Genomic DNA, 18,652 nt, shown 5'->3' with positions numbered 1-18,652 from the left:
TCTGCCTTCTTTGAAGCCAGTATCCCAATCTGTTCTGATTATTCCATCATCCAAGCATGTTCCATTAATAAATCTAATGCACTGTTCAGCATCACTATGTCTGTAATATTCCACAAACCAGAAACCGCATGAAGTTTCCTTAATTCTGTCCAAACCCATGATGATTCGCTTAACATCACAGCTTTTTCAGAAGAGTTTATACATCTGTTCCTCGGAAGTATAAAACGGCAGCTCCATGTCAGAGTCACTGTTGAGGACGTTCAGCACCACAGACATGGCGGCGGAGAGGAGAGCCACGGTGGTTAGCAACCAGAGCAAGGAGATCATCCACCCGTGACTGGAAACCAGCCCCTCGTGGCCAGCATTCTGAACTTTAAAAGGCTGACTGTGGGCAGCATTCTTTAAAACTAGTGACACCCGTTGGGTGCTTCTCCCGCGAACGGGAATGTCACGCCCGATCGTTCCGTGACCCTCCCGACACCAGCCCATGGGTCATGACCCAAGTTTGAAAAACCCTGGTCTACAGCACGGAAAAGGCCCTTCGGCCCATCAGTTCTGTGGCGGTCAAAAACACCATCTAAGTAATCTAATCCCATTTTTCAGCACTTGGCCAATAGCCTTGCATGCTTTGGCATCACAAGTGCACATCTAAATACGTCTTAAATGCCCCCGCCACCCTTTCAGACAGTGAGTTCCAGACTCCCACCAACCTGAAAATGAAATGAAATGAAAATCGCTTATTGTCACAAGTAGGCTTCAAATGAAGTTACTGTGAAAACACCCTCTGGGTGAAAAGGTTATTCCTTACATCCCCTTTGTAGTTTATGCTGTAGTTTGCCCGGAAAGCCAACATGGTAGACTTTCACTGCTTTACTAAGAGGCTTCAAGTCACATGGGGAAATGAAATAACACTTAGAATGCAGATATGTTGCAATATGAACAAAACAACAGCAAAATATTGCAGGTGCTGGAACTTGCGTTGTGCAAGGCTGACACAATTAGAGCTTTTAAAAAATCAGATCGTGGGTTTGTACTGATTGGTACATTTATAGTTTGAAGGTTTTCACTTCAGTATTGGAAAGCTATTTGAGCTGGTTCCAATTTGATTTCAGAGATTTTTGAAGTTTAAAGGAATCAGGTGCAGCATTGTGAATCCGTGCAGAAATGATACCCTCCTGAGCCTACAATATATGGTTCACACCCAGCAGTCCACCTGTATTTATTTCGCAAGAAAAAAAATCACATTGCTCGTTCCCAGGACGATATATCTTGGAAATGAAGTTCCACATTCTCCACTGAAAAACAAATGCATCTCCATCCTCCTAAGGCATGTTTTTAGTTCCTATGTAGTTTATTTGAGTTTCTGATATGTTAGGATCAGCGTGGCTTCAACTGGAAATCAGCACCGACCCCTAGGAGGAGTCAGTCAGTCAAATCGGCCAGCCTGTCTCTCTGTAGTCACTCGGATGCAGCCGGATGAGTTTTAGTTCAAGATGGATTTTTACCCTGGATTATATCTACATCGGAGCTGCTAAACTAGCTGGGGAATGCGGGGCCAGCTCTGTAAACACACAAACTCAAGATCGACTGTTTGGCACTCACAGATTTGGCTTTAAGGCGTTTTATTCGTGTGTGTGTGTGTGTGTTTTTGTATATTTGTTTGGCTTACGGAATCCAGAGCTCCCGAAGCGAAAAGGCATCATCATGGCAACGTGCGCTTTGATTTGCCCCATCAGTAGCCTGATGCTGCTGCTCCTGTCCAAACCCCTGCACGGCGGAGCGTACCGCTCCGCTTCCACACACCCCCCCGACTCGCCGGACAACCCCGGGGCTGAAAGCACAAGCTGGGAGGAGGAGAGCTCTCCACAGAGCTGGCAGCCCGGCTGGAGGGCTCGCAGCCCCGGGGCGGACTCACTCTTCACTTCGGACCCGGGCTCTATTGATCGGCGGCAGTCACCCCCTCAGCCCGCTGGCGGTAAGTGAACCGACGTGGACAATTCTCTCTCTCTCTCCACCGCAACCACACTTCACATACCCAGCCCATCCTCTGTAACACCGCGACCCCACAGCAGCTGCGCCTGTGTGGGTTTGTTTAAAATCCAAAAGTAACTTTTGTTTACAAACTATCTCGCAGCATGCTTCACCTCTTCATAATCTACTAATAGGCGACGATGTAAAAGTTAGAAATGGGATATCTTTAAAATGAACCTAGAATAGTATTTAGTTGGTGTGTATGGATTATGCTCATCCATTGTCCCCCACATTGCTAACAAGTTGTAGGCAAAGAACGCCAGCAGTTTGCGATGCTGGCACGTAATGTACTTTCTAAAGAGAGTCATGTTCAAACTATATACAGTCCTGAAGGCTTTCTGCACCAAACACACTGACTGGGGATATCCCTCATCCACCAGGACCAATTCACCAGTGAAAGAGCCAGGCATGGACCACATTCTCATTTAAACCCTCCAGAGAAATCAATGGGAATTTTAAAATATCAATTAAAAGTTAGCGTTTGAGGTGATCTTTTGTGTGTGCCAATCAAGTTGTTTGTGACAGGCCAGCCAAAGTACTACAACATCCCAGAAGTTTTAAATCCTGCAGAATACAAATTATATCCAAAGATTTATATTATTGATGGTGTCTTGCCCCTGACCATTTGGCCTTGTTTACCCCGTATTTAATTTGGCGGCGCAGATTTAAACCAAAATGGCTTTTACTTAAACGCTACAAGTACGAGTTATTTTCTCCTGCGATTGTTTTAAGAAAACACAAGTGTAGGTCAGAAACAGAAGCTGAAGATGACGACACTCGGTATTTGAGAGGGAAAAGGCAACCTACCCTTTTAGGTGGAAGACCCTTCAACAGAAATGCTCAACATTCTGCTTCAGATTTCCAGCATCTGTAGTTTGTTTTTATTAATTTGGCTGGACGCCCCTCTAGACTGTCATATATTCTTTCATGCGTGCAAATGAACTTGGAGTTCTATATTTATTTCAGAGGTCGATACAATTACGAACCATTTGTGTAAAATAAACTATGCTCCTGTGCAGTACTTTTACTGTGTGTAGGCGGAATTGGTGGGCGAGTATAGTGTGGTGAATGGATTTGGTCACTTTAACTTAGTATAAACTTGTGCCGGGCTCTTTGAGTTGGTATTTTCATTTGAACAGAATATATACATTAGAGGCTGGGCCTGTTGATAAAGTCGGCACCGTGAGCCATGTCTCCAACTCCTGCCTGATCCATTATCTAGTGAGCTCCTATGGGGAAAGTCACTCTGTGGATATCTGGTGAAGGATGTATGTATTCAGCTCTGATGCTCCTTACTTTCTCATAGCTCCACCAACACTCTGCCCGAACTCACACATTAAACTTCTTGGGCAAGGTGTGAGAGAGCAAATTATACTGTTGTGCACAAACCCCAGCATCTCAGTACTTTGAGTGGAAAAGATACTAATCAAAAACTAAGCAATTGTCTGGGCAGTTTGAAGCATGCCATAGCTGGCAAGCTAGCAGACAAGTTTCATTGGTGACCTCACAACAGAAGATGTTGGAAGATTCTTGAATCATCTTACTTGCTGCGTTTGGAAACAGAAGTAAATATGCAACTTGGCTTGAAAGCTGTGGGTTTAGAATTGTTGACAATAGGGATCCTGGCAGCAAGCATCTGTGAAAGGGTAGACAACATATACCTCCCCAGTGAAGCTCAACGGCAGCACAACAGCACTCCAAAATAAATAACTTGCACTTGTATCACTTACATTATACCATGTCTTCAGGCCATTCCAAAAGGTTTTGCAACCAATGAAGTATGAAGTTTTGAAGAATTATCACTGTTCTTCAGCTAAACTTGTTAAGGTGGCAGTGTGGTGGTAATGTCGCTACATTAGCCATCTCGGAGGCTCATGCAAATATTCTGGGGCCAAATCCCACAGCAGCTGGTGGAATTTAAATTCAATTAATAAATCTGGAATTGAAAGCTAGTCTCAGTAATGGTGATGATTAAATCAACTTCAATTGTCTAAAAACCCATCTGGTTCACTAATGTGCTTAAGAGAAGGAAATCTGCCTTCCTGCCCTGGTCCGGCCTACTTGTGACTCCAGACCCACAGCAATGTGCACCTAGCAAGCCACTCAGTTGAAGGGCAATTTTGCCAGTGGCATCCACATCTCTTGAGAAAATATAAACAAACAATTTGCACACAATAAGATCTCATAATTATCAATTAGTCTGGTTTGATTGTGTTGGTTGAGGAATAAATGCTGGCCAAGATCCTTCTTCAAATAGTGTCTGGGGATTTTTAAATATCCACCTGGATTGGCCAGATGGACTTCAGTTTAATATCCTATCCAGAATGCAGTCAATGCAAGACTCTTCTCAATGCTGCACTATGTGGTATTTTTAAAGAGTAGGCTTGCAGACCACAAAGGTACAAACAACCAAGAGCTTTATTGGAAAGATGTTTACTCAGCAGCTGTTAGGATAGTCTGCCCATTTGCCCGTGCAAACAGTCAATGATGTCATTAATACGCCACGTGATCGGACTCTTTAGGCGATCTTGTTCCAATTAGGAACAAACATGAATACACAACGCTTTCCTCCCCCTTTATATTAGAGGTTCCTGCAATGAAACATTATATAACAGTAACAGTCAAAATTTACATTGTGAACAATTTATTGTCACAAAAGTCAATAAGTTAGACATTTCAGAGGACATTGATTTCAGTGTTGGCAAACCTCAGGCGCCTGCATTTTCATGTGTGACTGCAACCTTTAGTGTTCCTGGTGTTGTTTGGACGTCATCCATAGTTCTCTCAGCCAGAGTTGACGTAGGTTTGGAGGTTGACTCGGTGTTGAAGTGTCCTCAACTGGAATACTATCTTTCCATACTGGCCTCCCCGAACAGGCGCCAGAATGTGGTGACTAGGGCCTTTTCACAGTAACTTCATTGAAGCCTACTTGTGACAATAAGCAATTATTATTATTCCAAAGTTGTTTCTGGTATTGTCAGGTCCTTAGGAATGTCTAGGTCTTCACTTGGCACAGTTTGCTTCAGCCTCTCAGTTGATTCTGTCTCTGGCAAACTAGTTATGGTTGATAAAAGTTGCTCAACTTTTCAACTCCCCACTATATCGTCCCAAGTTTGAACAGTGTAGGAGACTGGTCCTGTCTGTGCTAAGACAATGGCAGGTATCCACTTCTCAATGGTTGCATAGTTCCTTGCCAATACATCCTTTCTGAAAAACACATAATGTAGCCCTATTCTCACATTGCAAAATCTGGCTTTGCTGTTTCCCCTCAATAATTTCTCTTGTCAGGCAGCACGGTGGTGCAGTGGGTTAGCCCTGTTGCCTCACAGCGCCGAGGTGCCAGGTTCGATCCCGGCTCTGGGTCACTGTCTGTGTGGAGTTTGCACATTCTCCCCATGTTTGCGTGGGTTTCACCCCCACAACCCAAAGATGTGCAAGGTAGGTGGATTGAAATTGCCCCTTAATTGGAAAATAAAATGAATTGGGTACTCTAAATTTATAAAACAAATAATAATTTATCTTGTCTTAGGTAGCCTCAGCAGATAAAATGCTGTGCTTAACTAACGTTTTATCATGAGTAAATGCCAGAGAACTTTGGGCTGTTGAATATGTTGTATTCTTGTGTGTCATCAGGAATTGGCTTAGTTGTTTTGACAATGATCCCTGTTCACGAGTTACCTTCAATAAATGCGTCATTGTCTGAACGAACTATTCAGCTAGCCTATTTCTGTCAGGATAATAAGGAGCGGATCAGATGTGTTGGATTCCGTTCTCCTTTAGATAACATGTTCATTCTTGCGAAATGAACTGTGGCCCCTTGATATTCAGGGTATCTGTACTTGCAAAAATCTCACCCAGTCTTTCTATCGTTCTCTCCAAGATATAGTCTTTATAATGGTGACTTCAGGCCATTTCGAATGCACATCTATCACAATGAAAAATATTTGTCCTTTGAATGGTCTGGAATGGTCAAGGACTGGGACTGATGTCCTTGAGGGGGTACTTGTTAGAGTGGTTGGAGAGGGTTTAAACTAATATGGCAGGGGGGGTGGGAACCTATGGAAGAAAAAAAGAAAAACAAGAAAAAAAGACGGCTGGGAGAATAAGAAAGTGATAGGCAGAGGAATCAAGGGCCAGAATCAGATAAGGACACAGTTTTTTTTTTATAAATGTTTTTATTCAGTTTTCATATTTTATATTGAACAAATTACAAATTGTTAGGAGAAAGAAAAAAGAAAAAAAACAAACACGCAAACATTAACATACATATTTACAGGTAAGCATCTTCGTAGTAGTAACTGCGCCCCCCCCCCCCCCCCCCCCCCCCCCCCCTCAACATGTTTATTTAGTTTGGTTTTGGGCCTTAGCTAGCCATCGAACCCCCGTAACGAACCTGTAGCCCCCCCCCCCCTCCCGCTACCTTCCCCCGACTATTCTTCCTCTTGTACATTGGCCACAAATAGGTCCCGGAACAGTTGCATGAATGGCTCCCACGTTCTGTGGAAGCCGTCGTCTGACCCTCGGATGGCAAATTTGATTTTCTCCATTTGGAGAGATTCCGAGAGGTCGGACAGCCAGTCCGCAGCTCTGGGCGGTGCTGCTGACCGCCAGCCAAACAGGATTCTACGGCGGGCGATCAGGGAGGCAAAGGCAAGGGCGTCTGCCCTCCTCCCCAGGAATAGATCTGGCTGTTCTGAAACCCCGAAGACCGCCACTATCGGGCATGGCTCCACCCTCACTCCCACCACTTTGGACATTACCTCGAAGAAGGCTGTCCAGTACTCCACGAGTCTGGGGCAAGACCAGAACATGTGGGCGTGGTTGGCCAGGCCTCTTTGGCACCGTTCACATCTGTCTTCCACCTCCGGGAAGAACCTACTCATACGGGTTCTTGTTAGGTGGGCTCTATGTACCACTTTTAGTTGCGTCAGGCTGAGCCTTGCGCACGTGGAGGTGGAGTTGACCCTATGCAGTGCTTCGCTCCAGAGTCCCCACCCGATCTCCATCCCCAGGTCGTCCTCCCATTTCCTCCTTGTTGCGTCCAGTACGGTGTCGTCCCTATCTACCAGTCGGTCATACATGTCACTACAGTTCCCTTTCTCTAGGATACTTGCGTCCAGTAGGTCTTCCAGTAGTGTCTGTCGTGGCGGTTGTGGGTACGTCCTTGTCTCCTTTCGTAGGAAGTTTTTGAGCTGCAGGTACCGTAGCTCGTTCCCCCCAGCTAGCTGAAATTTCTCTGTCAGTTCGTCCAGTGTTGCGATCCTGTCGTCCGTGTATAGGTCCCTGACTGTCAGTGTCCCCCCGTCCTGCCTCCACCTTTTGAAGGTGGCGTCGGTCAGTGCTGGTTTGAACCTATGGTTGTTGCAGATGGGAGCCCTGTTCGACATTTTGGTCAGGCCAAGTTGCTGCCGCAGTTGGTTCCAGGATTGGAGGGTGGCTGTCACCACTGGGCTGCTGGAGTGTTTTTTGGATGGGGATGGGAGTGCTGCCGTGGCGAGGGCCCGGAGGGAGGTTCCAATGCAGGAGGCCTCCTCCGCACGCACCCACTCAGCTTCTGGCTCCTGGATCCATCCCCTTACTCGCTCGGCTGTTGCTGCCCAGTGGTAGAATTGTAGATTCGGGAGGGCTAACCCTCCCCTGGTTTTTGTTTTTTGTAAGACCTTCTTTGGGATCCTAGCATTTTTACCCCCCCATACGAACGCCATGATGAGTTTGTCCAGCGCTTTGAAAAAGGCCTTGGGGATGTAGATCGGAATGGATCTAAACAGGAAGAGGAACCTGGGCAGTACGTTCATTTTGATCGTCTGAACTCTCCCCGCGAGGGAGAGCGGGAGTGTGTTCCATCTTTGCAGGTCCTTTTTAACTTCCTCCGTCAGGCTGGTGAGGTTCCATTTGTGGATCCCTTTCCAGTCATGGGCTATTTGGATCCCCAGGTAGCGGAATTTATGTCGGGCTTGTTTGAACGGCAGCCCCTTTAGTGCTGCCCCCCCCCCCCCCCCCTTGCGGGTGTACTGGGAAGATCTCACTTTTGCTCATGTTGAGTTTGTAGCCCGAGAAGGCTCCAAACTCTTTCAGGAGCGCGATGATTCCGTCCATGCTGCTTTGTGGGTCCGAGATATAGAGGAGCAGATCATCCGCATAGAGTGAGACTCTGTGCTCTCTACCTCCCCTTCGGATCCCCCTCCAATTTTTTGCTGCCCTGAGCGCGATTGCTAGCGGTTCAATTGCTAGTGCGAACAGCAGCGGGGACAGTGGGCATCCTTGTCTGGTGCCCCTGTGCAGCTGGAAGTATTGGGGATAAGGACACAGTTAAAAAATAGTAGCAATCAGACAAGGAACGTTAAAAATACTAGCCTTAAGGTTTTGTACCTGAACGCTTAGAGCAATCAAAATAAAATGGTTGAATTAGTTGTGCAGATAAATGTAAAGGGATATGATAGAGTTGGGATTAAGGAAACATGGCTCCAAGGTGACCAAGGATGGGACCTGGACATCGAGGGCTATTCAATGTTTAGGAAGGACAGACATAAAGGAAAAGGTTCGGGAGTTGCATTGTCGATTAAAGAAGATATTGATACAATATTGAAGGAAGAAGGCAGATTATTACTTGAATTGGTGTAAATTAAGAGAGGTGGATAGTCAGCGAAACCTTGGTGTTCTGGTGCATCAGTCACTGAAAGTAAGCGCACAGGTACAGCAGGCAGTAAAGGAGGCAAATGGCCTTCGTAGGATTTGAGTATAGGTATAGAGATGTTTTACTGCAATTGTACAGGATGTTGGTAATGCAACACCTGGAATATTGTGTGCAATTTTGGTGTCGTTATCTGAGGAAGGATGTTCTTGCTACAGAGGGAGAGCAGCAAAAGTTTACCATGCTCATTCCTGGGTTGGCAGGACTGTCATATGAGGAGAGATTAAGTCGGTTAGGATTATATTCATTGGCGTTTAAAGTGAGAGGGGATATCATAGAAACTTATAAAATTCTAACAGGGATAGACGGGTTAGATCCAGAACAAATGTTCCCGATGATGGGGGAGTTCAGAACTAGGGGTCATAGTTTGAGGTTAAGGGGTAAACCTTTTAGGACTGAGGTGAGGAGAAATCTTTTCACCCAGAGAGTGTTGAATCTGTGGAATTTGCTACCACAGAAAGTAGATGAGGCCAAAACATGTGTGATTTCAAGAAGGAATTAGAAATAGCTCTTGGGACTAAAGTGATTAAGGGCTATGGGGGGAAGGCGGGACCAGGGTATTGAATTTGATGATCAGCTATGATCATAATGAATGGCAGAGCAGGCTCAAAGTGCCAAATGGCCTACGCCTGCTTCTATTTTCTATGTATGTTTCTATATATAATCTACAATCTATATGAACTCATTTCCACAACCCTTCTGGTCATTCCCATGGATGTCATGGTGCTAGTGGTGGCAGGTTTTGAACCTTGCACAAACCAAACACATCTATAGAACATACAGTGCAGAAGGAGGCCATTTGGCCCATCAAGTCTACAACGACCCACTTAAGCCCTCACTTCCACCCTATCCCCGTAACCCAGTAACCACTCCTGACAATAAGCAATTATTATTATTATTATTATTATTAATATATGGCTTCAACTCCGGGTTAGATCCTGTGGTCTTGTCACAAAGTACTATGTCCATAACTTCTGACAGTCGTGGATTATTTATGCTATACTTCTTCCTTGTCCTGTTGTTATCATCTTGTTAGAAATAGAAAATATTACCACTCGAATTATTGATTCATGACTGGTTAGGTAAAGGTAATCTAGGGAGTCCATAAGCATTCCCATGAGGATTTGATTGACAATATTGTATTGTATGTGCTGACAACATCAAAACCCGTCCCTGCATTCGGCTCACTGCTGGAGATGGAATACCGGTGTGAAGCCCCAGTATCGTCAGTGGTTGCGGGTCTGTTAGTAAAGTAAACTTTCATGCATATAGATATTGGTAAAAACATTTGATTCTGAAAATGATGCCTAGAGCTTTCTTCTCTATCTGTGCATAGCTCATTTCTGCTTTGTTCAAGGATCTTGACGCAAACGCTGCTCTTTACCATTGGACATTATGTGAGAAACTAGAACTCCCATCCCATAAGGTGATGCATCGCTAGCCAGTTGCAATGGTAACTTTGGGTCAAAGTGTGTCAGGACTTCTGGCTTTAGTAGAACCATAGAATCCCTACAGTACAGAAAGAGACCATTTGGCCCATCGAGTTTGCAGCAATCCTCTGAAAATAGACCCACTCCCCTGCCCTAACCCCGTGACTCCACCTAACCTGCACATCTCTGGACACTAAGGGGATATCTTTTAACATGGCCAATCCACCTAAACTGCACATAAGATCATAAGACGTAGGAGCAGAATTAGGCCACTCTGCCCATCGAATCTGCTCCGCCATTCAATCATGGCTGATATTTTTCTCATCCTCATTCTCCTGCCTTTTCCCCATAACCCTTGATCCCCTTATTAATCAAGACCCTGGGTGGGATTCTCCGTTGCCCGACGCCGATATCGTAATCGGCGAACGGGCGGAGAATCCATTCCGACGCTGGAATCGGGCCTGGCGCAGGTTTGCGAGTCTTTGCCCGTTCCAAACCGTCATCATCGTGATTTGCGCTGCGTGCAGTTGCGATACCGTTGGTGCCTCATTGGCCAGCCCACTCTGGATGCTCCACCCCCGATAGGCCGAGTTCCCAATGGCGTGGGACACGTGTCCTCACAAAAATCGTGAACTCAGCGTGGCGGCTGCGGACTGTCTCCAGTGGCGCCACATCCGTGCCGCTGGCCAAGGGTCCTTCAGCGAAGGCTCGGCGGACTAGTGGGGTGGGCACGGGGTGTCCTCTTGGGTCGCACTTTGCGGGTCGGGTCAGCGCACAGCCAGCGCCATATTGCACTGCGCGACCACTGCAGGTCGTCAGCCAAGCGCATGCGCGACCTGGGACCCAGCCATTCTCTTGCAATTTTCTACGCGATCCGCGGGTGTTTCACACGGTGCCGGTGCTGGCCCTTCACCGGTACCGGAATCGATGAGGGGTTTGCTCCAATTTGCCAATCATGAAACACCACGGTTCAAACGCCGGCGTCGGCACTTAGCCGCAGAAATGGAGAATTCCTCCCCCTATCTATCTCTGTCTTAAAGGCACTCAGTGATTTGGCCTCCACAGTCCTGCATTGACCACCTCACTTCTCATACTTGTCACCTTTTTTGCTCTGCCTGAGGTTAGATTCCTGCCACCTTCTTTACTCTCTGTTCTATTACGTGGTCTGGAAACTTTACTAACTTCTCCTGAGCCCTCAGCTCCTTTAACTGGTTGAAAGGCGTCATCATTAATCTGCACTTCTACCCTCTCCTTTAACTTTGATTTTCTAATTCTCCATACAACTGTACCCTCCCCCTGGCTGTTTAGTTTAAAGCCCTATCTACAGCCCTAGTTATACATCTTTGGACTGTGGGAGGAAACCGGAGCAACCGGAGAAAATCCACGCAGACAGTGGAGAATGGAATTTAACCCAAATCCCTGGCACTGTGAAGCAGCAGTGCTAACCAGTATGCTACCATCCGCCCCTAAAGAGTGCCTCTTTAGCTTTCAAGAATGCCTTCTTGCACTGCTCCACCCATTTCCATTTCCTGTTTTGACACAATAAGTTGTGTAAAGGCTTGAGAATAGTTGCTGGATTAGGGACAAATATTCCATAATAGTTTAATGAACAAAGCCGATTTACATTTTGAGGTGTGGATTGCCTCAGTTATGGCTTTTACTTTTACTTTTGAGGGTGATTTGTGCAGTCCCTATGCACCTATGACATGCTCCAGGTAATTAATGGAAGTTTTGAAGAATTCATATTTATCCTTCCGTAAACGTAGTCCATACTATTCTAGTCTCTGGAGTGTGGCATTTAAATTTTGAAGATTCTCTTCTTCATTCTGTCCAGTATCTAAGATAAGTCACTGGACTAAATAAGTCACTGGACTTTTTCAGGTCTGCTTAGAATTTGATCCATGCCACATTGGAACAATGCAGGTGCGGACATGATGCAAAATGGAAGTCTTTTATATCTGAGTAGCCTTTCGTGTTGTTGCTCATTATGTTCTCGCTTTAATTGGCTCTGTTTATGATGGTTAATATGGTCGCTGTCCTTAATTCTAATTACGTTTACTCAAGAGTCGCCAGGTACCTTTCGCTACCGCCGCAAGGTTCAAAACTGAATACTGATCAAAGACTCGATACACCAGTTAGTAAGTTCGAAATCAATACTCATTTATTTACACACACAGTCAATTATACCCATGCACAAACTCTACCAACTAAACTGTCACTACTACTAAAGCCTATACTTAGCTTTGGGTGCCCACTCAGTCAGAGGAACAATGGCCGTTGTCCGGTTCTGAGGCTGTTAGGATCGAACTTGTATGGAATAGTAGCTAGGAGCGTCTATCTCGTAGCGTGCGTTGACTTTGGACTTACTTGTTCTGGTGCAGCTGCTAGGCCGGCCTCTCGTCGCTGAGAGCCAAGGCCAAGAAGAACAATTCTCTCTTGGGGGCTTCTTCTTATACCCAAAGGGGCTTCGCGCGCTTTTGGGCGGTCCTTGAACTTGGTCCCAATTAATTGGACCATATCCTGATCATTGGTATCAATTTCCTCCAATAAAGTGGTGGCTGCACTGATTGCTGGGCGGGCCCTAGGTGGCTGTTGGCTTGGTTTGTTCTAGTCTCCTCTGGAGCCGGGGTGTCTGCTTTGGTATCATTTGCTTAAATGTTTCTCTTTTGTCCCCGGAGATGGCTCATTAGTATGCTAATGGTTTTGCAGTATCGGTCTTGTCTGGGAGCTGCAAACTCCAATCAACAGACAAACCTTGCACCTGCTTGCTTTCTCAGCATTGTCCATTTTTCCCTTCATTCTCTGCAAGTGTCCATGTTGTAATCGGGATGTGGACACCCCAGGTGGCTACACTGTGTCACAATTGTCAAATATTGTTGGCCTCCAGCCAACCCAACAAATAAATCATCAATTAAAGGTGAGTGTACTGTCTGCACACAGAACCGGATTGATGGTGACTTTAAAATCACCGCACATGAAAATGAAAAAAATGAAAATCGCTTTATTGTCACGAGTAGGCTTCAATGAAGTTACTGTGAAAAGCCCCTAGTCGCCACATTCCGGCGCCTGTCCGAGGAGGCTGGTACGGGAATTGAACAGTGCTGCTGGCCTGCTTGGTCTGCTTTAAAAGCCAGCGATTTAGCCCAGTGAGCTAAACCAGTACATGTGTACTGACCCATCTTTCTTCATCATGGGTACAATGGGTATGGCCCAATCAGTTGCATGAATGGGTTTGAAGGCCCCACCTTGATCAGCATCTCTAATTCTGCCTCGACCTTTGGCCTGATGGTGTACAACAACAACCTAGCCTTTAAGCACCTTGCTTGGCCTTTATCCTTAATCTTTAGCTTGACTCAGATCTCTTTCATGATTCCCAGCTTTCCATTAAAGACCATGGAATATTTCTTTAAAATCTTCACTAGGCCTGCTTTGGACTCTGAGATGAGATTCACCCTGACCCAGTTTACATAGAACCCCTACAGTGCAGAAGGGGGCCTCTCAGTCCATCACATCTGCACTGATCCTCTAAAAGATCACTTTGCCCAGGTCCACACCCCCTTCCACTTCACCCCGCAGATTGATCATGGCAAATCAACCTAAACTGTGCATGTTTGGATACTAAGGGATAATTTAGCATGGCCAATCCAACTAAGGTGCAAATCTTTGGACTGTGGGAGGAAACCAGAGCACCCAGAGGAATCCCATGTAGACACGGGGAGAATGTTCAAAGTCCACACAGACAGTCAACCAGGGCCGGAATAGAACCTGGGTCCCTGGTGCTGTGAGGTAGTAGTGCTAACCATCATGCCACCAGTTTAGCTTGATTCTCTCCAATCATCCTCCCAACTAGGGCTGGATAGTTACCTTTAATTATGTGCAGGGACAACTCTGTTGTCTGTTCACTTCGTTGTACAGTTGATTGATACAGCCCTTCAATGGAACTACTTTCCCAGTACATGTTTTAAGAGTTATCTTTGAGGGTTTTAAGGTGATGGCTCAGGTGGCTGTACGAGGGTCCACTTCCTTTTTCACGGTTTTCCTCCAGTAAATGAATGACCTAGTAACGGTTTGTTCTGCCCGCAGTGGCCAGTACATTCAATGACAGTTTGTCATCTGACTGTGACTCTGGTCCCTTTTTGTGCCTTTTTTGTATCACGTGTATCTATTCCGTTTTCCATTTGATACATTTGGTTCTTGCTTTTTATAGTTCTTATTTGAAACCTGTTGCTTATTTCTTCAACATGCACATTCAGTATGCCCCTTTTTACCACAATTCCTGCATTTAGCATCTTTTGCACCAGCAGTCTGCTGCTGCATGATCAGTTTTTGCACATCAGTGGCAATTTCAAGCCTGTGTCTGTCTTCAGATCTCAGCCAACATTGAATGCATTTTAGTGCTTGAATTTAGTTGTTGGGCTTCCTTAACTGCTAATTCATAGAAATTGTGACTTCTAAAGCCTTCTTTAGGTTTAAGTTGCTTTCTGTTAGCAGCCTTTTTTTGGGATAGCTTCACTCCTTAACCCACTCACTAGTCTGTCTCCAATGGTGTCATTCAAGACATCTCCAACTTCACAGTATTCAGCTAATTTCTTGGAAGCAGTTGCAAATAGTGCAATCGATTCACCTTCTTGTTGGTTACATTGGGCTGGATTCTCCGCCCCACCGTGACACATATCTGCCTCGACCCGCCGGCGGGATTCTCCGTTATGCCGATCGGTCAATGGGGTTTCCTATTGTGGGGCAGCCCCACGCCATCGAGAAACCCCCGGGCGCCGGCAAAACGGAGAATCCCGCCAGCGGAGAATCCCACCTATTTATAGAACCCGAACCTCTCAGTGATGGCCAAAGGTTTAGGTAAGAAGTGGCCCTGAAATATCTCCACAATCTCAACATAGATTTTTGAGACTCTTTTTTTTGGCAGCACCAGACTTTGCAGGAGGTTGAAGGTTCTCCAGCCAACCCCCCACCCCCACCCCCAGGAAAGTTGGGACTACAATACCTACTGTAATTTTATTAATTTGAACAAAATAATTGAATCTTTCAGTATATGAACTCCACTTCGCGGTGTTCGCATCATACGGTCCTGTAGTGCCAAATGTTACTGCCATTTTTACTGCAGAAAGGGCTTGCATTAGTACGGTGTGCCACAAAATCATTTTCAAACAAGATACCCCCTGAGCTCAGTGGTTTCCTTCCAACTTTTAGAATACCCCCAGGTCTAAACTGTTGTTGCAGAGTACTTGCTCTCTGTATTGTTCCAGATCTTTCCAGGCAGAGCTTGTGGCAGGCTTCTTTTTGATATTGTTTTCTCCAACATGCATGTTTAAATGTTGGTTCCTTCGATGGCTGCCATCCCTCCATTGCCAGCTTTGGTGTAACAACGTTTTTTAGCTTCTTAATCCTTTTTGGATGTCTGCGTACGGAATAATGATTTTTCTATATATTTGTTCTTCTCTGGGAGTCTACCAATGTGGTTCCAATGTCCTCGTCGCCAGGTTTCTTTGTGATATTTTTAAAGGATAGGCTTTCTGACCACGAGGTACAAACAAACAAGAGCTTATTTGGAAAGTTGTTTACTCAACAGGCTGTAAAGATAGACTGCCCGTTAGCCTGCGTAAATGGCTGATGACATCACCAATATATCACGTATTTGGGCTCTTAAAGTGACCTTGCTTCAACTAGGAACATGCATGAATACGCAACATACCGAAGCCTAGATTATGTTCTCAAGCACCGGAGTTGTAATAAGTTGACCAGCATGGAAAGGGATCAACTATCCCGCTGAAAACCTTTAAGGGAAAATTGATGCATATTCCAATCTATCACAATGAGGTGCTCTTGATATATCCATACTATATTTGATCCCCAACATAGAAAGATGTCACCAGTCTTGGCGAAATTCTTAGCAAGAGGCAGATTATTCCCATCCAAAGCCAGGCAGAGAAATTTCACTTCGTGCATCAAAATAAATAACTACAAATTAAATATTTCCTCTGGGACCCAGCCAATTACCAGTACCTGAAGTATAAGTCAAAGTCCTGGAGATAAAACCCCACCGCCCGGCCAGATACCTGTCTCCACACTCTTTGTACCATTTTATCTATGTGTGAAAAAAAATATACAAAGGATCTGGGAGTGAGATTGAGATTGTCAAGTAACAAGAATGAAGAGATAGTACAAGCTGGCCCTACCACATGCAGCAAAATGAGCAAGAGCCTTCTCGGGATAATACAATGCATTCTGCTCACACGCAGACACTTCTGACATTCTGCTCTTACTTTGCACGTGACTGTTCGAAAGACATTAGAAATGGTGTTCTTCTTTTGCTTTTATCCCTACAATCAAGCATATTGTGTGTGAAAAAAAATATACAAAGGATCTGGGAGTGAGATCGAGATTGTCAAGTAACAAGAATGAAGAGATAGTACAAGCTGGCCCTACCACATGCAGCAAAATGAGCAAGAGCCTTCTCGGGATAATACAATGCATTCTGCTCACACGCAGACACTTCTGACATTCTGCTCTTACTTTGCACGTGACTGTTCGAAAGACATTAGAAATGGTGTTCTTCTTTTGCTTTTATCCCTACAATCAAGCATATTGGAGTATTTTCTGGGTGGAGATGGGCAACATGGCAGGCCTGCTAATTCCTTCAGAGCTGGATATTTGTTGATTGGGCCTACCCATTGGAGAGGGAGGTAGCCTTCCATCAGCTGAACTAGTATAACTGTCATTACAGGAAGACTTAGTGGTCCAACTGGATTATATCCCACAAATACTTCACCAATCCTTGTTGTGGGGAGAGTTGCAGTTCTGGAATGGCTAATGTATGAGCTCTGCCTGGAGTTTTCGGTCTACCTGCTTTGTAGCTCTTTGCTGGAACTCCGATCACTCCAGGTAATAATGGGTCAACTCAAAATCTAGTGGCTTCCTCCAGAATCCCTGCAAATTGCACTGAAATGACTTGTTCTGACCGCTGACTATATGGAGGATCTTTAGGTCAGCCCAGAGATCAAAGCCCAAATTATCTTACCCAAACAACAGTGATCAATGTGACCTTTCTGAATACGAATGGCAATTTAGTTCAGAATTATAGGAAATATGTCCATTAAAAACAGAATTTAAATTTCTCAGTGATCATCAGAAGTCTGAACTGTATTGAAGATTCATGGATGAAAAGACAATGTGCTAACGCCCACACATTCCAGTATTTCCAATTATAGTTTGGATGTTGTAGATAAGATTAATGCATTCATGCATTTTTGTTGATCAGGGTTAGACTTGGTGAACTCAACTCACTTTTTAATTCATTATTAAGGACACTTATATTGCTATTTTTTGCAGTTGACAGTGACAGATTTTAATGGTTACAGCTGCAATGGATTGGAGTCACCTTAGATGTCTGTTTAAATCAATGACAACGTATATGCAGCTGAGATTCTTAAGGCAACTTTGCAAGTTACATGGACAGTTGCATATAATTGTGAAGTCAGTGTTGTTGTTTCTCGTCCCCTATCTAATCATGCACAAGGCAGATATTTATCTTTTCAATAGTGAGTTTTTACCAGAAACAGGCCACTACCCTATCACTCCACATCAAGCATGGCTGACCAGGAGTCTCTCCTGCTCTTACCACTTACCATTTGTGTGTTGGAAGGGTTTTGCAGGTTGATATTCAACCTGTTAACCATTTTACGAATGCATCTCCCTTGGCCATTACAAAGAACAAAGAACAATACAGCACAGGAACTGGCCCTTTGCCCCTCTACGCCTGCGCCAATCATGTGGCCTATAAAGACCAACCGCCTGTATCCTTCTATACCTCGTCTGTTACGTTCTGGGTTGGTCCTTGAACCCAGAGCCTCTAGCTCAGAAGCAGGGACACTACCCACTGCACCCAAGGCCCCTAAGTCCAAGTTGTATAGATTATTTATATTGATCATTATTTAAATACTGAATTAAACACATTTGAACTAGTACAAGGGGGTGCCTGCAAAGCAAATTCCAAGGTGGTCATTATCGACATAACTAAAATATTAAAAATCAGAAAATGTTAAGACTTATGTTTCCCGGCAGTCAGGTTCAAATAGTTTCTCAGAATGCAGAGAAAAGCCAAAGAGACAGACTCGAGCCTCCTTTATTATGGTGCTGACATATTTTAATGCTCCTAATAGCTCTTGAATTCTTACTTACTATTGTAATACAACGACCACTCCCTTTATTATGTTGCCTTTGGGAGCCAGTGGAAAACTATGCTTTAGCCCAGTGAATGTTCCACAGTGGATTTCTTGTATGCTTCATTAATTAAGAAACTGCATGTTATATCAAACAGTAATTATATGTAATTATTCCTTTGATCCGTTATGGTTTAATTTGACATCCTTGTCCTGTGGATAGGGTTCTATGCATCAGTTGTAAATATGGGATATGGAAAGAAAAACCAAATTCCCAATCATTCATTCATCTCACATGGCAGAGTACATTATTTGTATTCTGTGCA

The 18,652-nt window shown here is 44.7% G+C and overlaps 1 protein-coding gene across 1 annotated transcript in view; it reads left to right on the top strand.

The window, feature by feature from the left end:
- The first annotated feature begins 1,477 nt into the window (after positions 1–1,477).
- heg1 (heart development protein with EGF-like domains 1) overlaps positions 1,478–18,652 on the top strand; it is a 155,262-nt gene continuing 138,087 nt past the window's right edge. The window contains exon 1 of the mRNA XM_038790297.1: positions 1,478–1,975. Within this exon, the coding sequence (XP_038646225.1) occupies positions 1,705–1,975 (271 nt within the window). The 5' untranslated portion in view covers positions 1,478–1,704. The remainder of the gene's footprint in view (positions 1,976–18,652) is intronic.

Source organism: Scyliorhinus canicula, chromosome 2 (assembly GCF_902713615.1).
Source record: "Scyliorhinus canicula chromosome 2, sScyCan1.1, whole genome shotgun sequence".
Taxonomy (NCBI): Eukaryota; Metazoa; Chordata; class Chondrichthyes; order Carcharhiniformes; family Scyliorhinidae; genus Scyliorhinus; species Scyliorhinus canicula.
The sequence above is the reverse complement of the archived record's forward strand: the minus strand, read 5'-3'. Positions and strand labels throughout refer to the sequence as shown.